The 22,949-nt window shown below is 27.3% G+C and overlaps 1 protein-coding gene across 13 annotated transcripts in view; it reads right to left on the minus strand.

The window, feature by feature from the left end:
• Positions 1 to 1,614: 1,614 nt before the first annotated feature.
• rols (zinc-RING finger and ankyrin repeat domain-containing protein rolling pebbles) overlaps positions 1,615 to 22,949 on the minus strand; it is a 727,654-nt gene continuing 706,319 nt past the window's right edge. For all 13 annotated transcript variants that reach the window (XM_075366784.1, XM_075366781.1, XM_075366785.1 and 10 more), the window contains 9 exons: positions 22,181 to 22,443; positions 19,779 to 19,941; positions 15,697 to 15,855; positions 13,247 to 13,415; positions 12,746 to 12,927; positions 11,291 to 11,460; positions 10,009 to 10,198; positions 8,884 to 8,984; positions 1,615 to 5,471 (listed from right to left, as the gene is read on the minus strand). In XM_075366784.1, coding sequence (XP_075222899.1) covers positions 5,303 to 5,471; positions 8,884 to 8,984; positions 10,009 to 10,198; positions 11,291 to 11,460; positions 12,746 to 12,927; positions 13,247 to 13,415; positions 15,697 to 15,855; positions 19,779 to 19,941; positions 22,181 to 22,443 — 1,566 coding nt within the window. In that variant the 3' untranslated portion in view covers positions 1,615 to 5,302. The remainder of the gene's footprint in view (positions 5,472 to 8,883; positions 8,985 to 10,008; positions 10,199 to 11,290; positions 11,461 to 12,745; positions 12,928 to 13,246; positions 13,416 to 15,696; positions 15,856 to 19,778; positions 19,942 to 22,180; positions 22,444 to 22,949) is intronic.

A 22,949-nucleotide genomic window follows, 5' to 3' on the forward strand; every position in this document is an offset into this window, starting at 1 on the left:
GTAAAATTTATGAAATTACAGTGTATTAGGGGTAAACTTGTTGGTGTCTTATGTTTTTTGACCTGAAAAATCAAATAAAACAGGTCCCTGAACTGTATTTCCCCTAGTTTTCATGATGTCCAATGTAAAATAGAAAAATTTGGTGACAAAAAACTTTTTTTAGGTTTGAAGTACAATAACATAATTAAATCACTACTAAACACGTAAATTTTATTATCTAAACTCATAGAAAATTTTATTCTGAAAAAATTGATTTAATAAAGTTTATGAGAAACAAAAAAAAAATTAAACTTTTATTAATAGAAAACTTAAAAATTCTTATGAATCTGTAAAAATTAAAAACAGCTGTTTTTAGTACAATAAATTTAGACATTCAAGAAATTTTTTTTCCTGTTTAACCTCTGGCTGGGACCACCATTAGTTATTGCTTCAGAGGATGAGATGAACGATTTGTAACATGTATGAAAATGCCATGCCTGACCAGGATTCGAACCTGGGACCTCCAGATGAAAGGTCGAGATGCTATCACCCACACCATGGAGCCGGCACCTTTGAGAAATTAAAATAATTTTAACCCACTGGGTTGGTCTTGTGGTAAACTCGTCGTAAATCGGCTGATTTTGAAGTCGAAGTTTCAGGTTCAAATCCTAATAAAGGTAGTTACTTTTATTGGGATTTGAAAACTAGATCATTGATATCTGAGGTTCATTGGTGGTTGGGTTTCAATTATCCATACGTCTCAGGCGTAGTCGACTTGAGTTTTTTCAAGATTACAAATTTACCGGTATAGTTACATTACACTAATAAGTCGCTAATGACTTTAGTTGTTGATGCGACTAATAAATAAAAGTATTAAAAAAAAATTTCAATTTACTTTTAAAAAATACTCTGTGGTTTATACCCTAATGATAAATTATTAGAGATTGTCCAAAAAGGAGTGTAATGTATTTAGGATATTATGTTTGTTTGTTCCACTGCAGTATAGTTCAATGGTTGAACCCATTTAGATATGTATGATTCCGCTTTGGAATGCTTACATTATCGAGTGTGTCATAGGTTTTATAAATATGTATGTATATATATATATATATAAAATAGATTTGTTTAAATAAATTTTTAAAAATTTGAAAAAATTATATACAAAATTGTCACCTGCATGCTCTTTAATTATCCTATATTAAAGAGCATTGTTTGTCAGCAATGGTTTTTTTTTGGCAGTTGTGTTTTTTAATATTTACCTGTTGTTGTTGTTGTTGTTTAATTTCCAGTAATTTACAAATAAACAGCAGAAACTAGCAATGAAATCTCCCTGAGGGTAAAATTGAAAATTGAATTGGGAAATTTTTTTTACCAATGAAAAATTAAAAAAAAATAAAAATAAAAGAAAAGCAAATTAAATAAAGCAAGAAAAGCATGGTGTTGTTTATCAATATTTAGTAATATTTTTTTATTATATTGGAATCAAAAGTGACAGTTGCCAACATATTCCAGAAATGACAATTTTAAAGATTCTTAAAATATAATTAAAGAATTGTGAAAATATAACAACTTGATTTTAGTTGTTATAAAATATTTTGTAGGATTCACTTTCTAAATAAAATAGTCAGGTTATTTAATTTTTTTTTTATTTTTAAAATAAATCAGATTATAATTTTAGAAAATTTTCTTTTAAAAGAAAACTACACTTTTCATATGAATAAAACATCAGTTACATAAAAACTATTAATTGCACTAAACTGAATAATACTTTTCACAATAACAATGACAACTGAATTAAAAATATAATACAACATATAGGATTTTATACCATTATAAAATATACAGATGACATAATATATAACATACAGTTTATCTGTTACCAATTTCAGTGTAATGAATTAAAGAATGATATAAAAATATTTTATTTTTACTTAAGAACATAGTTTTACTGTTGTAAATTTAAAACAAACAGTTTATTTGCGCATACCATACCTTTAATGTCGTAGAACATTTTAAAGTATTATTAAATAAAAATCATCAAAAGCAATAGTTATCTATTATCTCTATTTTATTTTCAATTTAACCATATGTGACATTGAAACTTGTACACACACACACACACACAGAGAGAGAGAGAGAGTGTGTGTGTAAGAGAACAATCGTCTTGTTTATTTTGTTTCAATTAAAACAATATGAGTTCAAATAATACTTTAACATATCCTTTTTCATACATTCAGTTTAGAGATAGCAAAACTTATCCTTAAAGATAAATGAACCATTTTTTGTACATTTCTGTTTTTCTGAAGATCTGAAGAAATTGTATTTAATTTATAGATAAAAAGTACTATGTATTTTCATGGTGATAGAAAAATTAGCATTCAAACATTTTCTACTAAAGATAGTCAAAACTATGGGTATTAGCACTATTATAGGTAGATAACATAATTAAAATTAATGAGATGAAAAAGTTGTGAACAAAGAATGATGCTTCTTTCTAATAATTGAAATTCTGTACATCTAGTGTAAAAACACACAGTTATTGATGGAAAAACCATTTTCTAAAATGTAAGCATTATTTGATAATCTTTATAAAAATGTTGTAAAGGAAGTAATGAAAGAAATAATGTGAGAACAAATAAAATAGTAGTGGGAAATAATGAAATAATTTAAAATAAACACCTTCCTTTGCCCACCAGTTAAACATGAATTTTTAAATTACTTACTCTTGGTCAGAACAATTTTTTTTAATAAAAAAAATTTATTGAAATGATTAACTTGAAAAAAAAATGGTGAAATAAATTAAAAAAGGTTTTAGACAGTCAATGTTGTATCTTTTTAGAATGTTAAAATTGTGTTAAGTAGTCAAAATAAAATACTTTTCTTTAATTAAAAAAAAAAAAAAACAAATTTCAGTTATTAAATGATATTACATAGATTAATAGAAATGTAATTATGGAATAAATTAAAACCAACCACCAACCTTGAATTTTTACTGCCTGGTAACATTAAAACTTGTTTTTAATTCATATTAAATATATATACTTCAATTTGTGTATGTATATGAGAAAACTGATTAAACAGTATTAAATCCCTAAATAGTATTTAAATTGGAACAACATAAATAATTTTTCTGTCAATCAATTCAGTTGTTAAATAGTGATGTTTATATGAGTATTACCTACAGTTATACACAACCATTAAATATTATTATAATATACAACTAATTACAATATCAATGATAAATTATTTAATAAACACAATGACATATATTCCTAAGTATCATTATGTGGGGTACGAGTATAATTCTCTTTCAATAACAATAAAGAAGTATAACAAAATTTACATTTTTTTGTTGAAAAAATCACATTTCCAATTGCAATAGGATGTAAATTATTTAGTTTTTCAAATGAATTGGTAATCATCATTATGTGAAATTTATTTGTATACCTTTCTTTTTGTAGTTAAAATTACAACTTATAGTTTCAAGAGGGTGAGGAAAGTAATATATTACTTATCAAGCAAACTGTAAAGCAAATAGAGGTTTGGTATGATATAATTTTCTGATCCCAGAACATTTGTCAATTATTTTTAATTCTTTTTTGTAACATAATTACTTAACTTGGTTTTATCTGATGCTATGACTGTGTTGTATATACAGAAAATGCATGTACATGTTATATGATCTGCACAACCAATTTTTTCCTGCATAGTTTCTTTAAAGTTTATCAGTTACCTTAATGAAGTTATATAAGTAACAGAAAAATGTATAAATAAAATATGTCCAAAAAAAATTTGCTCTAAAAATGATTATTTTCAAGATAAAAATAACACTACTGCATGGTCTTATACACATTTAAATACATCTATTTATTTATAAAACAAATAACAGTACTTTAAAGCACCTAACAGACTATTATAAATTACAAAATTTAATGAAGGAGCCTATTGATTTATTTTTGATCAAATTCAGTAACATTGTAGAAGTGGATTACTTACATAACAACTTTGTCTCAATTAAATGTGTAGGATCGTACCAAATTTAAGTGTACTTTTGGGTCACAGCAAGAAAATTGAATATCAATTCTCTGCAGAATGCCAGTTCAAACTCCAATTCCTTCTTTCCATACATTATAGGACAGCTACTTTTTATATACAAGCAAAACACAACTTATATCTATTCTCGCATTAGTAAAACACAACTCTTGGTGGCTAACTGCAGAATGTTTACAGCATATCAACAGCCCTCACAGTTGAGGTTTGCTATCACAACGTTGTTTGTTTTTACTCGTCTCTTAGGGATTGCCTGCCAAACTTTAGATGGGATTTGATATTGTAATATGGTATTACCATCAACGGCAACTCCAGGCAAGCTCACGTTCACAGATATCTTTACATCCATCACTGTGGACCTCCTACTCATCAAGGCTTGCCAGTCAAAATAACCAGAAAATCTAGCAAGCTGCAGCATACTTGGCTATTGACAAATGCAAATTTATGAGTTGTTATGAAAATGACCTAGCTCTTAACAATATTTTTTAATTATACAATCAACATTATAAACCTAATTATATAATACTACTAATATTTAGGAAAAAAAATCATGTTCATAAATAAGTAAAATTATATAGATTCTACTATACAAATGCATTATTTATTTAATTAAACTTCTGAAAATATTAAACACAAAAATAATAGCTTTTTAAAATCAGCAGTTTTTTTTAAAAATTTTATTATACAATAAATCTTTTGCAATAATTACTATTTAGTAAAATTTGTCCCTTTTTTACATAAAATAAAATATTAAAATGTAATAAAAAAATAATACAATAATAATTATTAAATAGAAATAAAAAAACACAAATAATAAAATAACAACATAACATATGGCAAGGACTATTTCTTATTACAGTAATTGTTAAGTATTTTACAATAAAAAATAATTTTAAAAAGATAATTTAAAATATAATTTAATGAAATTATATATGGAATATATTATATTTATTTATAATAAAACGAATAAACAAAATGTGTAAAAATATAAATAATACAATTAACGTATCTATCTATTTAGTTATATAACTACGTAAGTTATCAAAAGGCACTAAAATATTAAATATCATTATTTTAAAAATTAATAAATAAAATATAAAATTATGATACAGATATTGTTTTTATATTAATAAATAAAATAATATCATTTTACTTTAAAAAATGCAGTCACTTTTTAAATTAATCCGATTATATTACATTCCATACATACATTTTTGATTATGATTGGCAAATTAAAAAAAAAATATATAAATATATATATATATATTAAATCTTACAGACTGGTTTCAGTCTGACAGAGAGTATCTAAAGATGCTGTCATTGTACCAGCACGCACTTCATCTCGTAAATTTAACAGGACACGTCTTACATCTCTGTTACTGTTCTGTGGTGGTAAAAGTAAAAGAGCCTCTTGAACATCAGTCAAAGCATCTTCATACATTCTGTACAACATAAATACAATATATTAAATAATTAATATAAATTTTATCATTCTTCATGCTTTTCAAATAACTAATAAGTTTTATTTGAAATTTTATTTGACATCACTGGCTACACAAACTGGATTAATCTATCCATGCTATAGGGTCATTGGCAGTTACTTTTATTATTTCTTTACTTGTATGTACTAATGTTTCTGTATTTATTTATGCCTATAATAGCAACAACAGCCTGACCTTTAAAAACAATTAATGATGGATGATAATGAATTTTATATAGCACATGATCGGGACCTCTAAATGAGGCAAAAATGCTACCATATAGTTATGAAGATTGGCAATTTACAGATACATTAAGATATTCTAATTCATTTGAAGTTTTAAAAAAAATAATTATTCTGAATTTTTTATACTCTTACCATATGCAAGAAAATCAGTTATGAACTATTTTACAAACCTTTCTGCTATAATCTGAAAACCTCATGAACTGCATAGTAAGTTTACTATGTAGTTCAGTGGGGTAGTTATCCTAACGAACAACTATCACTTTTACTAAATTCACTCTTCAATTAAAAAAGTTAAGGAAGTAGTGACTATTATTCAGACATTCTACCAAAATACTTCTTAGTTCCACCTAACTTTATATAGTAACTCTAGTTGTTCTTATAAGATCTTAGGCCATGGTACAAACATATGGTATAAACAATATAAATATGCTTATTTTTATAAATGTAAAATTGAGAGAAATTCACTTTTTTCAAGATGTAATGATACTACTATGACATAAGTGAGATGATAAGTGCATATGAAGGATTCATCTGTTTGTTCCTGTTATAATCAGATCAACATCTGGGGATTACCATGGAGACAACCTGAACATTCTTTTCTTGATCTTGTTAAATGGGTAAGAGGAAGAAACATTTGCCCATATTATTTTTACTCTCAGGCTGATAAAGTATAAAAATTTGAAAATTATTTCTCTACTTGTATTATATATATTTCTGCATTTATTTACACCTTAATAGCAACAACAGGATGACCTCCAGTAATAATTAATGATGGATGATAATCGATTTTATATAGTACATGAAGTTTCAGTGCATGATTAGGACCTATAATCAGAACCTCTGATTGGGGCAGAGATGTTACCACATCATTAGGGAGATTGGCGTATAGAAGAATAAAATAGTGAAAAGATTTTATATATATATAAAATTTTTTAATGTATATAAACATATACATTAAAAAAAAAAAATATATATTTGCTAAAAACAATAAAAATATTTCTATGTATCTCAACTGATTTTGTTCATAGAATGTAAATGAATGTTTTGTATACTCAATAAATACACTGTGTTATTTGTTGCAAATTCTTTGGCAATCCAAAACAGTACTACAACAATACAGTAAATACAATTTTCAAGTTTTCTGTTATGTATCTGCCAATTGTCCTGGAATAAATGCAGATATTGAAAAAAGGATATCACAAGAAGTTAACATTACAAGCAGTTCTCAATGTCTGCACATGAAAAACCATATATGCTTTACTTTCAGTATTCCATAATGAAGTGAAAAAATTTGGTTAGAGAATAACATATGTGACACATAAATGATTTATTTCCAAGATTACAAAAAATATGAAAAGTATTTAATGAAAAATATTTTATCACTTATTATTGGGTTTTGATAACAGCCGTGGGAGTGTAATATTGTGATATAAAATATCAAATGGTTTGTCGTAGCAAGTGCAGGAATGCAGTCAAGAATTTTACTTTTTTTTCTTAAGTCGCACAACATACCAAATACTTTAAATTAAGTTTTTGCATGGAAAATTTAAAAAATATATATATATTTTATATCTAATACATGTTATTAACATGGTTATTAACCGTATAGCTGGTCTGACCTCAGCGAAACAAAATAAATTACAAATGAAGAAAAATGTTAAATTATACTCTACTCTATATACTTTCATAACATTATGTATGTGTATTTAAATTTTTAGGTTTTTTGATAAGAAGAATAGATAGAAGGTTACGATGTATGAATGGGGAGTGAGAACAAAATCGGTAACCGAGTTTGTGTCAGTGGTGAGAGAGGTAAGGGGGTGACTAAGGGGGTTGGAAGAGGAACAGATGGTATTCAGATATGTTAGATCCACTATGGATGCAATATTTGTGCTGATACAAGTAAGTGAGTGAGAAGAACTGGGATTATAATAAGAAATTAGAAATGGAATTCCTGAACATAATAAAGGCATGTGGTAGCATGGATAGGGAAGTTGTGTGGCAGGTGCTACAAGAAAGGAATGTGGATAAGCAGATATCCAGATGGTTAAAGCTATATGTGAGGGGAGCAAGTGTCAGTACAAGACTGGGAAGGTCAGGTTGGTCAAAGGTAGAGAATGGATTGAGACAAGGAAGTGTGATGTCTCCACTTTTGTTTATAATAACTATGGATGGAATCTTCAAGAAAGTTAAAAAGGAAATAGCAGAAGGATTAAGCAACTTGTTATTTGTAGATGACCTGGTTATATGGAGAAGTTTGAAAGGGATGTAGTGTGCAATAAATGTATAGAGTGAAGAAATTCAGAAATGTGGTTTGCAGTTTAGCGTTGAGAAGAGTAATGTGATTGTGCAAAATAGAAAAAAGGGAAATTCAATGGTCATAACTATGAATGGTAGAAAAATAGAAACAGTGAAAGAGTTTACTTATCTGGCAATAGTTTTTCCTGAGGATTGGAGAATGGTTAAAGAAATAAGTAAAAAGTACAGAAGGCAAGTCGATTTTATCAGAGTGTAAGAAGTCTGGTCTAGAACAAGGAGATACTTCTGCAATGTAAGAAAGTTATGTATAAAGCATACTTTGTACTAACTCTTACCTATGCAACAGAAACCTGTACAGGTGGCAGAAAGGTGGAGGGTTGAGTACAGGCAGCAGAAATAAACTTCAAAAGAAGTATGCTAGGAAAGATAAGAACTGATAGGGTGAGGAACAGTATGAATAGAAAGAAACTGAAATTGGGAACTCTTGTTGACTCAATTGGAAGATCAAAGCTCAGGTGGTTTGGACATATTGAATGGATAGATAAGGAAAGATTACTAAACAGGATGATGCATGCAGAGGAAACATGTAGAAGACCAAGGGATAGACCAAGAGTGAAATAGATAAATATGGTGATCGAGGAAGTGCGCAAGAGAGGGAATTTGGTGAGAGTGGTGGAAGCAAGGTGGTTTGTGGATTGAGGCAGATGGAAAAATTTTGAAGGCCCAACCTGAAGAACTGAAAATGATGAAGTTTTTAGAAAGTAAATATTTTATGTAATATAGCTTGTAATTTTTTTTCAGATACAGAAACCCAAGCTAAATAATTTACTTGTCAAAACAAATTCTGTTAATTAAAACTGCATTCTTACTTTAAGTCAATTCTTGCTTTAGCTCTGGCATAGAAAGCTTCGTATGAATCTGATTTCTGTTTCAGTACCTGCGTAGCAAGTTCTACAGCCTCTTCTGGTTCCTGAAAGTAAGGAAAATTAATTTAACAAAAAGATTTCATTAAAATAAATACACATACATGCATATTCTGATCCTAATACAGGGTACACCTCTAGGCGCTGCACTCCTTATCTTCTCCTGACCTATCATTTCTCCTTTTGCATCTGTTCCCAGATGAATTGTTTCCTTCCTACACTTTCCTTCTCTCTCTTTCTATTTGCCTTTCGATATTTAAATCTTCTTGCATTCAAGTTTTCCCATCATGCTCGGTAACATTTCTCTAACATCCTTAACATATCAGTACCAATGGAATCAATTGTTTTATAAGGATTTGAAATACAGAAGTATAGGAAGTATAGAAGTATAGGATTTGAATATAGAATCTTTGCAAATGTTACTGAGAAAAATATATTAATAAATTTAAACAATACACATGCATGCACGCACACACAAAGACACATAATGTGTGTTTTTAAACTAAGGTCAATTTTAAAATAAAAAACTGAAAATGTGAACAAACTATTTTTTAAGCATAAAAACTATATTTATTTATTACTTTTCTTCTAAGCTGCCTTCAACTTCAATAGATTTTTCATAGCGTTTCACTAAATTCTTCATACCCCCTTCAAGAAATAATGCTGCCAGTGACTTAAACCATGCCATTTCTCAATCTGTTGTCATTGTCAAATCTTATGTATGTATATAACTATCTTGTATATGTGTATAATCATATAACTATAACTATTACTGTAGGTACTATTAACAGTAATATTTGTAAAACATGATATAAGATTATATTTACTATATTTGATGAAATCATAAAGAAAATATCCAGTCAAATACAACCATGTTATTATGATTAGATAGCATTTATTATATCTGATTTACATATTTTCTTTTAAATTTAAAAATTATTAGAAAAGGCAATTATGTTTCACATTTTTAAACAATCAAAACTATTAACCAAAGTGATAAACATTGGTACAAAATAAATTAAATAACTACAATAAAATTACATATTATAGAAAAATTTGCTAAAGACTTACATTCATTTTACGCTTGCAACGTGAATAATTTAGCAGAAAATTAATTCTCAACTGATGGAAAGTTGAATCAAGAGTTTCTGCTGGTGGAAATTTATTGAGTGCATACTGGTAACGATGAGCTGCCTCTTTCAGTCTAGATTTTCTATATAATACATTACCATCTTCAAGTAACTTATTTAATAACACCAGTCTGGAAAAAGAATGTATGTAACGTAGCTTAACATCAAACATTAAATAATATAAACCATATATATATATATATATATATATATATATATATATATACATTTTTTTTGAAAATTCAAATTATTCATTAATATGAATCATTTGATGATTTATTAACACCACTGTAATAACATTTAATGTTATATGAGATATAAACCACCAAAACACCATAATTAGATAAGTTAAGCTTACCATTAATTTCCAAGAATTGATTTTTGTGGGATCCTGCATTTTCTTTCAGGTTGTATTGAGTTCTATAATTACATTATTTATAATACCTTTAAAAATTTGTTATTTTTGACTGGTCTCTGTTTTGAAATTTTTGAATAGTATAATGAATGCATAAGCAAATTTACTTGAGCCATAAAATAACTAATCTTTTTATGCAAAATGTGTGTAAAAGCAATTGTTTGGTTGGTTCTCATATGATGCTGTTCAAATGGACAAACAAACAAAACCCACCACAAATGTTCATATTTATGTATTAGATTCAAAATAATTATTGGTTTTAGGACAATTTAGTTGTATACATTTTACTATTTTTCCTTAATATAGTTATATGGTGAGTTCAGACGGTAGAAAACAGTATGGATAAGTTAAATAAATAAGTATTATTTATTATTAATACAAGAAAAAAAATTAATTAATCCAGAAAGAAAACTTTTACAATGACTGTGCAAGTAAACTGATGGATGATTATTTAAGTTATACCCTATATTGTTGTTATCAGAAAGGGAATTCTTTAGCTAGAATTGACAAATCCTAATCTTAAAACAGAAAAGCTGGAAATATAACATTTCTGTTGAATTAAAGTACAAATGAATAGAATAAATTGTATTTAATAAATAATAATGAATATTAATTTTACTGAAACTTTTAAACTTTCAATCTTACTATACTGCTTTCACTTGTTTAATGTCATAATTTCTTGTTTGCATACACAGAAAAGTAAAATCATAAATAGTATTTAGTAAAAGAATTTGATTATTTATTGGAACATAATAAAAAAAAGTAACGTACAAAAAATATTTTAAAATTAAATGACTACAACACTTACATAATATCAGTCTTTCCAGCAGCCATGGTCCAAGTGGTAGGACCAAGCTTAGCACCACGTCGTAAGAAACATTGAACGACTGGTACATTACGACAAGCAATTGCACGATCTAAAGGTCGCAAACCTGTTACATCAACATGTTCCAACATAGCTCCTCTTTCCATTAACATCTAAAAAATTGATATTATGAAATTAGAACAATTAATTTTGATTAAAATAATTCAATACAAGCTATAATAATAAAATTTTTAAACTTCAACTGCACTCAATGTATGGTACTAAGAAAAATATAAGTACTCTTGCTGTAAAGATTACCAGAGAAAACAAATGACATTCAATCACATTATTATATGCCTCTATATTGCACTGTCATGTTAGCATCTGTATTGTATTATATTTCATAGCATATCCAAATAAATGTACACTGCGAGAATGATGTAAAAATGAATGCACACACTCCCAGCACTTATTCGCACGTACATTCTCTCATTATTTTTAATGTAGCTCTAACTATAATTTATGAACCCCACAAAGTTTTTAAGTGCTACAGAGAAGGATTTGCAATGATTGCACCAACTACAGAGAACATAGAAAAAATTCCAATAGAACGACAAAATATTTCATTACAATATAAAATATTGCCATATTTACTTCACTTTTTTTTAAGCAGATACAGTTCAAAGAGAAATTCAGAGTGAAGCCCACAAAGACAGAGGGGAATGATGAGAAACATGAGTGATAGCCAGTGTTCTGTGGCTGCTAAAGAATTTTGCTGACATATTCAGAAACTACGATTAGCATAATATGAGAAATTTGTTGTGAAACATTAAAGGAGCTTTGGAGACCAATCCAAAAATATATATGTAAGATGTTAATGATGGGATTGTTCTGTATAAAAATTCATGGCCCCCATTCTTCAGATCACACAAAGGTTTTAATTGATAAATTCAAATGGGAAATTTTGGCCATTTAATTTACACTCTGGACTTGATTCTGTGTTAAAATTATCTTTTTACCATGATTGTCTCGCTGCTATTCTGTGCTTTAAAGCCAATCAGCATCTTATGGCTGGGTACTCTGATAACGGAACTCTGACAGAGTCTGCAAAATCTGATATGATGATTATTTGGAGAAGTAATGTAGATATGTAACATGTGTATATTTTGTTTTATTTTAAATAACAGAAAATTAAAAAAAAAACAGTTTGTAAGTAGCCTTTTTATAGTATTTTTTTTTTCATACAAACTTACAGCTAAAAATTTCCCATTTCATGAGAACAAGTATTTTGAAATCTCTTAAAGCTAAAATTAACATCAGTTGTAATGAAAATTTAAACAATAGTTTATTTTTGCACAATATTAATCTATACTAATTTTATTTATTCTTTTTTCTTATAATGCACTCTTATATTATTAATATCAGTTCTAATTTAAACTAATTAAATTAATTTATTACCTGAACAAGAGTTGGATTTCCTTGAACAGCAGCCAGATCTAATGGAATGCGTCCAGTTTTATCAGCTTGATTTATTTCTGCACCCCGATCTAACAGAACTTGAGCAGCCTGTGCACGGCCTCTTATGCAAGCCCAGCCAAGAGCAGTTAAGCCCTCACTATCTTGTTTTGACATATCACTTCCTAAACATTAAAAATATTTCTGTATAAGAAATGTTTTAAATCTTTAATTTAAATTACTATGTTTGTTGAGTGCCATAACCAAATGGTATTAGACAATCTGAAATGAGGCAACCAATATAAATAAATTAGTTTAAATTTACTTCAAAGAAATTGAACAAGCTTTGTTCACAGAAAAGTTTACCTTTATGTTTATAATAAATAGAAAATATATTGTGTTACTAATTTACTGAAATGTACGTAATAAAATTATAAATGTTTGTACAATTTATAATTATTCATATTTAATAAATATTTAATCTTAAGAAATCAAGAAAATTACCTTTATCAAGAAGTAATTCAATTAGTCCAACATGGCCCTCAGCAGCAGCCATCATTAAGGGTGTTCGGCCTTGTGGATCAGTTTGATCTAAAGGTGCATGATGTTGCAATAAGCGTTCTGCTACAGCCCAGTGGCCTTCTCGTACACCAAGCAGCAATGGAGACAAATCCTTTAACAAAAAAAGAAGAAATTGTTTTTAAAAGTAGGTATACAGTGAAAATAAAAGGTGATTAAGTCAAAAATAGAATTATATTTTCAAATAATTCTTGATTATCTATGTTAATTGCAGTAAATAAAAACAGCAAAAATTGTGGCTCCTGAAACATAAACATATATAATGAAGAAACATTTATAAATATATAGGGTTGTTCAATATCCTTTATATAAGGGTTGTTTTGAACTGGCCATAGGGTGGCATAAGTATGATTAAATGACTATGATATTTGGTGTGATGTGAAATTTCACATGCATGCATTTAGTTGCCTTTTTGTGTTGATCAAGTAAAGCCAAAAAGTTTTGATATTTTCTGAAAAATTGATAAAATTAATGTTTAATCTTGATGAAGTACTTCATTTAAAAAGATTTAATACCAATGGCCATACAATGTTAGATTACTTTAAAGTAGAGTTAGATTAAATTTTAAAGGATTCTTCCTCTTCATTTTGCTAATAAAGTGGGCTACTGAATTTAAACATGGCTGTACATTTGTTCAAGATGATCAAATGTACTCAGGATGCCCAAAAACTGCTATGGCTAACTAAATTATCACAAAAACCCATAATTCTGTATTAAATGATTGCTGACTGAAGATGTGCAAACTTGTTGACTTCACAAACATCTTGATAGGCCATGTTCACTACATTTTACGTAATGTTTTTTGTATAGAAAAGTTTGTTAATGGTCAACAAAAAATGCATTGGACTGAACACTTCTCAAGGATATTTAGACTTTTTAAAGGTGATTTTGCTGAGCATCTTCGATATATTATAACAGAAGATGAAATGAGGATTCATCATTACACACCAGAAATCAAAATACCAGTCGAACCAGTAAGTGGGAGCAGGTAAAAATATGCCAAAGAAAGTAGAAACAGTTATACCTGCAGGAAAAGTCATGGCTGAGGTTTTTTTTGGAATTCTTGCAGTGTGGTAATCAGAGATTACCTGGAAAAAGACAAGACCATCACTGGGGAGTGTTATACGTCACTATTGGAACAATTGAAGGGTGATATTCAGGCTAAACATCCACATCTGACCAAAAAGTTAGTCCTCTTTTGCCATGAAAATGCATCTGCACACATGTCTTGGGTTGTTGTGGCCAAACTCCATAACGTATACTTCCAAATGTGCTGTATTCATTGTATTTGGCTCCTGACAATTACTTCTCAAACCTTAAGAAATGACTTACTGGATGAAGATTAATTCAAATCATAAGGTAGAAGCTGAGATGACTGTTTATTTTGAAGAGTTGGACAAATTGCATTATACTGAGGGTATTAAAAATTTCTAGTCATTGGTCATGTAATCAAGAAATAAAGGAACCTGTAACAACAGTATTACAAGAATGGTTGGTTAATTTGTTATCCAGAGACTTTAGTAAAAACAAAGAAAATTTAAGGAAAGATTCACCAAAAATGAACAAAAGACAGATAAAAATGAAATACAAAATACTACAAGGTTGCAAAAAAAAATTAATAAAAAACTGGAGACTATGTAAGATATAAAATAATTAATCATAGATGATAAACTCTAGTTTAGTTACAGCACAGTAATGTATCTAAGAGATTGTATATCACGGCTAGTAAAAGTATAAGTAAAAGAAATAAATACTTCTTAACATATTATTACTTTAAAAAAAATATATATCTAATAATATAAACTACATTTGTTAAATTACAAAACATATTTCTATCAATGACTTTTGAACTATGCACATATGTGTTTTCCCATGAGTGGTGTCCAGTTAATTGCCACATTCATGACAATAATTTTACAGTTAAGAGTTGTACATTCATTCCCCTTCACAATTCACATTCATATTTTCACATGTAAGTATGAAGAAAAATTATTTATTTAATAATTACTGCAAATCACTCTGCCAATCTTTATGGCAGAGTAGTAGTGTCTCAACCTTTCATCCAGGAGTCCTGGGTTTGAATCCTGGACATAGCATTTTTCAATGCTACAAAATTGCATTTCCATGTTCCCACCTATAAGCTTCTCAGAAGCTTCTGTGGTGAATTAATTCATTAAAATAAAAAAATTGATGTGCTTTTTACACTCATACTTTAATAAGGAAGATTATACAGATCTGAGATCTTGTAAAATAAGTTTACAGATTACATATTTTTTCTTTGAAATAAAGACTAAATAATCATGATAATTAATTAATCATTCTAAATAATGATTAATGTAGTCAACTATAACAAAAAATCACATGACAATATTTACCTTATGATTTACTGTTGCTATGTTAGCACCCCTGTTAATCAATGCGGTGACAATTGTATGGCAACCATTTGATGCAGCAACAGTTAATGCAGTTTCTCCTGTAAGAGTATCATGTCCATCAGCTTTCACTTCTGCCATATCCAAAAGATACTCAACAATCTATTAAAAAAGTTTCATTAAATTAAAACATAAAACAAAAAAAGTTAAGATATTTCAAGAATTAAGGTAATTTAGTTTGTAAAATTAAGATTTAATGTTATTAGTATGTATATAATTACAATTCCATTTTTTAAACTTGATGGTAAACATTTTAATACCAAAGAAATTAGTGTACGGAAAAAGGTTTAATCTTCAGGAAGATATGTAAAGATGTAACTACTGTTTTCAATGTTACTAATGCTACTACTACTTTTAATGTAACAGTTAGTAATTTTCTCAGCTGATTAGTATACTACCAATTTCACAAGAATTGATATTATAACTGAGCACATTGTGGTTGCAGATTTTCTTATTGTTCATTATAAACTGAAAGTTTCAGCACACATAATTATCAATCAATTAGCTTCATAATTTTCTTTACTTGCAAAATAATTACACTGATAAACATAATTTTTTTTTCCTAACATGCGATACATAATTTTAATCAGTTTTTTGATACTGAAAACTAATGTGAATTTAGAATCCTTCTATCGCCCACCATTTTTGAAAAATTTTTTAATTTTAATTAAAGGATTTTTTCATTTTTCAACATATAGTTAGCACTTTAAGCTCCTGTATTGTATTTTGTTAGCTCATTTTTTATTGTTTACCTTTGTCAACATAATTTTTAAGCTATATATAAACAATACTAGACGAAAAATGAAATGACATCATAGTCACATATTAACATATATCCTTACAACGGTAACAAATATCCTTTGATACCAATGGTATTAATTTTGCTTATGGTATTAATTTGAGAGACATATGATCTGATGAAAGACGTTCTTGAAAAAATTAATTATAAAAAACATAGCTGTAACATATGTGGTAATTTGAAAGTTATAGCTATTTTGTTAGTTACGCAGTTAGGCTATACTAAGTACTTGTGTTTTCTTTGTGAATGGAACAGACAAGCTAAGGATAAAAATTATGTTACCAGAGTGGAAGAAATGAGACAACTTAACTCCAAAGGATAAAAATATTATTCATGAGCCGTTAGTTGAACCCAAAAAAAATATTTTACCCCCTCTCGATATCAAGCTGTGACTAATAAAAATTTTTTTAAAAGCAATGAAGAAGAATTATCCTGGATTTTTGTACATCAGGCAGAAATTTCCGAATGTAAGTGAAGGAAAAATTAAAGAAGGAATAATTGACCAACAAGAGTTGGTCAAAGATGATGTATCTAAGTCAATGTTAAATAATGTAGAAAGTGCAGCTTGGGCTTCATTTAATGACATTTGCAAAACTTTTCTCGGCAAACAAAAATTCAACAATTATCATGCTTTTGTTAATCACCTTCTTACTTCATATAGAGCTATGGAATGTAATATGTCTTTGAAGATACATTTCCCCCAGTCACATCTGAATTTTTTGCCGGACCTCAGAGATGTAAGTGACGAATACGATGAACGTTTCGAACAAGACATTTTGGTGATGGAAAGCCGCTATAAAGGGAGATGGAATACTAACATGCTAGACGATTACTGTTGGACATTAATTTGGGATGTGCCTGAGGCTATTTATAAAAGAAACGCATCAGGGAAATCATTCTAACACAAATCTTCAAGCAAAATTATAAATTTTACAGATTTTAATTATATTCTCCCTTAAGATTTTTGAAGCGTAATTTATTTAAAACTAAGGGTGATAGAAAAATTGTATTTACAGATCTGTAATGTACGCAAAAAAGTAATTCAAGAAATTCTCACTAAGAGAAACATTAAAAAAATATTTTTTTGTCTCTCAGTGTTAGTAACTGGTACTTAGTATCTAGGGTTATGTTATCAGGTACTATCTAGTACCTAGGTCACCATAAATAGAATAAAAAATTATAATTTAAAAAAAAAATTATTATAAAAAAAACATTTCTGTGATGTATTAATAACTAATGAGTAAGAATAATAAAAAAAATGAGGGCAAAAATTCATAATGTATAATAAAAATAATCCTTCAGTAATTTAATCCTGTTTTATAAAATCAACTCCCTGTTTGGAAGTTGAGTGAATTTCTACCAAAAAATCAAACACAAGAGTGAGAAATACCAAGAAAATAACAAATGAGAATTATTTAGATTAATGGAAGCTTCTAATGACAGGTCGCAACTTTTCGTTCACTAAAAAAAAATACTCTAACATAATAACCAGTAATACTGTTTTGTTATGTATTTTTCTTTATATAAAAGCTATTTTCACAATTAAATTTAATTAACTGATAAATTTACATGTTTTTACTCTTTTTCTCATCAAAAAAATGAAACTACTATTTTCCATTAATATTTCATCAGATGGCAAAATCTATCAGGGTTTAGAAAATACTAGGATACGTATCAAACAGTTATTATAAAAAAATGTATACTAAATTATACATATAAATGTAATAGAACATGAATAAATGTGCTAATGATAATGAATAATAATTATTAAAATATTATTAATAATAATAATAATAATAATAATAATAAAAATAATAATAATAATAATAATAATACAAAACATAATTATATTTTTTGTGTTTTATTATGATTAAGGGTGAAAACACAGTAAAATTACAGCTGAATTAATGATCAGCTGATCTATGATTAGGTAATCTTCATTAAATGGAAATAATACAAGTATGATAATAAATAATTTATAGATATGAAATGTGTTTTTGCTGGGAAAACTGTGTTTTCGGGTTTGAAGACAACGGTTTTGTTTTTGATATTAGTTGACAACGATGGTTGTGGCTGGGAGTGTAAGGGAATTGACAATAGTAATATTAAGACAATTTTTATATACTGCATTAATTGCTTTATTAAACTAATCTAAAAACATGCTTTTGATTTATTTTATGTCATCATATAAAACATGACCAGTAATGAAAAAAATAACAAAAATAATTGATATCACAAGCACTAAAAAAGCAATTTTATTGTAAATGTTAATGAATCTTCATATCACCCACTCAAAAAAAAAAAAAAAAAACAGAATATAAAAAAAAGGTGAATAATTCAAACACCCAACAAATACTTACAGTGTGAAGGTATCGCTCAAAAAACAATTGTTTGTCCCAGATCTGAAAAAAATTGATAAATAGATAAACTGAATTCGATTTGCTACCTCCCAAATTTCTTTAAAACACAATTCTTTGCTTCAAATAAAAAAAAAAATTAATTAAGTCGTACAACAACTTGAAAAAAAAATACAAAAATTCACTTGCCACAGGCTGTTTCAATTACAACATAATAAACAACAAAATAATTTTGCTCTAAATAGATGTTGCTCGTAATGATTGAGTAGCTTACTGGTTTTTTGTGTTTTTTCTAAATCAGTTGTTTGTTATATTTTGAAACAACCCCGTGACGAGTGAATTCTTGCAATTTTTTCAAGTTTTTGCATACCTTAATTTATTAAATATTTATTCTCTGTGTCTGAAGCAAAGAATTATGTTTTAGAGAAGTTTGATAGTAGCAAATAGTATTCCGGTTTTTTATATCAATTTTTTTTGGATTTGAGGCAAAAAATTGTCTGAGGGGGGATACCTTCACACTCTACGTGTTTGTTGGGGGTTTGAAATATTCACTGTATTTTTTTTTATATCATTGTGTTTTTGTTTTTGGAGGATGATAAGGATATTTATTAGCACTTTTACAATGAAATTGTTTTTTGGTGGTTGTGATATTATATATTACTGAATTTAATATTTCTGTATGTATATAATATTTTGTCTAACATATTTTATATTTTCTTAATCACGTTTCATAATTCATCCTTTTTTCATCTATTATTTTCAAATCATCAAACACAAGTTCTTTCCTCTTGGATACCATTATTTATTTTTTACACTGTATCAACACAAGTAATTATTAGTCATTTTAATATGTATTGCATAAATCTTACCTCTAGGTGGCCTTGAGCAGAAGCTGCTATCAATGCTTGCTGTGCAGCTTCTGCCAATGAGACTTCTTGGTTAGGACCAGGATTATCAAGTACCCAATCACAAGCTAATAAATATGCCACAACATTAAGATGACCATTACGTGCTGCGTGTACAAGAGGGCATCTGAAAAAGAAGACTTTTTAAAAAAAAGGAAAACATTTATTTTCTATAATGAATACGTTAAAAAGATATGTTTTAAATGCAGGTTTCTTAACAATAACAATGAAAGTAGAAATATTAAAAAGATATTTAGAAAATATCTCATTTTATTATTTGTCAACTTTTTTTTTAATATTATCAAGAATAAAATTGTTTATAAACTTCAAAAACTTTGAAAAGAAAAAAAAGAAAAACTATCAAACTTTTTTAAATTTTGAAGATGACTTCAAATTAAAAACAAGCTACTAGTATCAGCCTACAAATCCTTAATTTGGGAGACAAAAAAGTATTTAAAAAACTCAAAGTATTATTTTTTTACTTTTATTAAGTTTTTAAAATTAATTTTATTCCTTTATAATATTCATCATACTTTATTTTTATGAATGTCAGGGTTAATAAATCTTTTAAAGATCGTATTCGTGTGCACAATATAATCAGTGGTTGACTGAAAATGATCACTCCCTTACACTGAGTGGCAAAATTAAATGAGTGTCAGAAGCTACAATTTTAGAATGGATTTCAAAAGCTTGGTATGATTTGCCATCAGAAATAGCTAAAAAGTCATTCTTGAAGTGCTACTTGTCGATTCCATTGGATGGTTTTGAAGATGTACTTGGGGACCACAGTGACACAAATGAATCCGACTCAGATGAAACTGACGACAATGATGACGACTTGATAATAACATAGAAAACTAACAAAAAGCACTGTTTAGTCACAAAAAATTATTGTGATTAGTGATAAAGTACCATACTTATAAAGCAAAATACATACGTATCTAACTAACTACATTACATTTGAGGTACTGTAATACAAAATATAGTGTTAAGTGCTTTTGATTTAGGTGTGTTATTGCATATTTGGGTTATTCAATAAATTGCTGTAAGTAGCTAATATTTAAACTTTTATAATAATTTTTCAAAACAGGATGCACTTAATGAAAAATACTGATATATACTAAATATTTATGTTGCTGAATTTATAATAAATAAATTGAACAGTATTTTAATATTTCTATTTTTTACCAAAAATTATCTACTAAATTTAGGGTACATCTTAAATCCAAAGAACTAAGGGTATATATATATATATATATATATATATATAATATTAATGCTCTATATATATAGAGCATTAATTTTTCAGTTCATAGAAATCATTCTCTGTTTAATTTAAGCACATAAAAAAGTTCATTATCTTGTTATTATAAATTCTGTTTCATTAATTAATTTTGTATTAAGGAGTAAATAGCATTTTCTAAAATTAATTTTTTTTTTAATTTTTACAAATTCTGGATTCAAGAAAATTAACTGAGCGTTAATTTTAGTTATAAAATATTTTATTATAACTTGAGCAAGAAAAATAATGAATTATAGCCATTTGTGTCACCACACTGGAATAAAATTATGTTAGTACCTAAAATATTTTAAGGCCAATAAAAAAATACTTTTTTTAATTATTTATACAAATCATTACAGAAATTATAACACATTCTTCAATAATTACAGTTTTTAATTATTAGTTGTTTGTTTACTAATAAAATATAATTCGTTTTCCCTCTGGTTTTTGAAACAAAATTATGAAAAAAATAAATGAAAGTTTTCATTTATAAATTAATTAACAAAAGTACAACAGTTTAGGTTATTTTAGTCAGTATTAAAATAAAAATGTAATTAAATTATTTATTTCATGGCCTTTTTAATTTTAACAATATTTACTCCACAAATATAGATTATTCTTTATTGTATGTAAACTAAAAGTAAGCATTTATCATGTAAAGTGTGTGCTAAAAGTAAAAATCAGGAGTTTTTATGACTTTAACATGTTTTCAATTTTTCGTACTATGTCAGTGCATAGAAGAATCACCAAAGAAGTGCACAATACTGCTGTCTTGAGAAATTTCAAACTATGATAGCATTTATACTAAAAATATAACATTTCTATAAATCTAATAACAGTCATTAATAATGTAACTAAAAAAAAAAAATGTCATAAGTCTACGTTGATTGGTTATAAAAAACTATACATTTCAATAAAACATAAAAACATACTATGCAGCAATTTCTTAAAATTTTTTTAATCTTAAATTACAGAACTTAATATTTATGAATTGTAATTGGGTATTACATATAGTATAATTTTGTAAACTGTTCAGATAGTTTATCAGAGAAAAAATATTGTATGATGTTAAACTATTACTAACCTTCCAGCAGTATCAGTTCTACCAAGTGATGCACCAGCTCCAACCAATATTCTTACAATTTCTGTATGACCTCTACTTGCAGCAAGACCAAGAGCAGTACAACCCTGATTGTTGGCACTATCTAAACTTGCTCCAAATTCTAATAATAGGGATGTCATTTCAACACAACCTTCATGAGCAAACAAGCAAAGAGCAGGTGCTTGACCCAGGAACTCTGTTACATGATCTGGGTTAGCTCCAGATAATAATAATAGTCGAGATACCTGTAAAAAATGTTTAATTAAATTTAATTATAATTCCTTTTATTTTAATTATTTAAGTAATAATGATATAGTATCTCTATAGTACAGTAAACTGTAATACTATGAAATAAACACAGGTTAATGATAATCAACTTTTTAAATACCAAACATTAAATTAAATAAAAAATTTTTAAAGTATACTTAAGAAACACAAAAGCCTTATTACAAAAATATAATGTATGAAGGAAGAAACAAATACGAGTATTTTTGGCTCATCAAATCAGATTAAATGCTTTATTCTTTTCTGTTTAAATAATGAGTTTATTCAAGCTTAAATTGCTCCTACTACTTTATAATAAAAATAAAAAATATTTTATTAAAATTAAGAACTTTATAGCTACTATAGGTTTTGTTTCAGTATCTCAAGAATGTAACCTGGATTTTGAACAGCCTATTATACCAATTTAATTTATTCTTGAATTTTATTTTTTTATTAACAGAAACGTATACAAAAATTAATAAATTAA

Source organism: Lycorma delicatula, chromosome 5, assembly GCF_047948215.1.
Source record: "Lycorma delicatula isolate Av1 chromosome 5, ASM4794821v1, whole genome shotgun sequence".
In the NCBI taxonomy this organism is placed as follows: domain Eukaryota; kingdom Metazoa; phylum Arthropoda; class Insecta; order Hemiptera; family Fulgoridae; genus Lycorma; species Lycorma delicatula.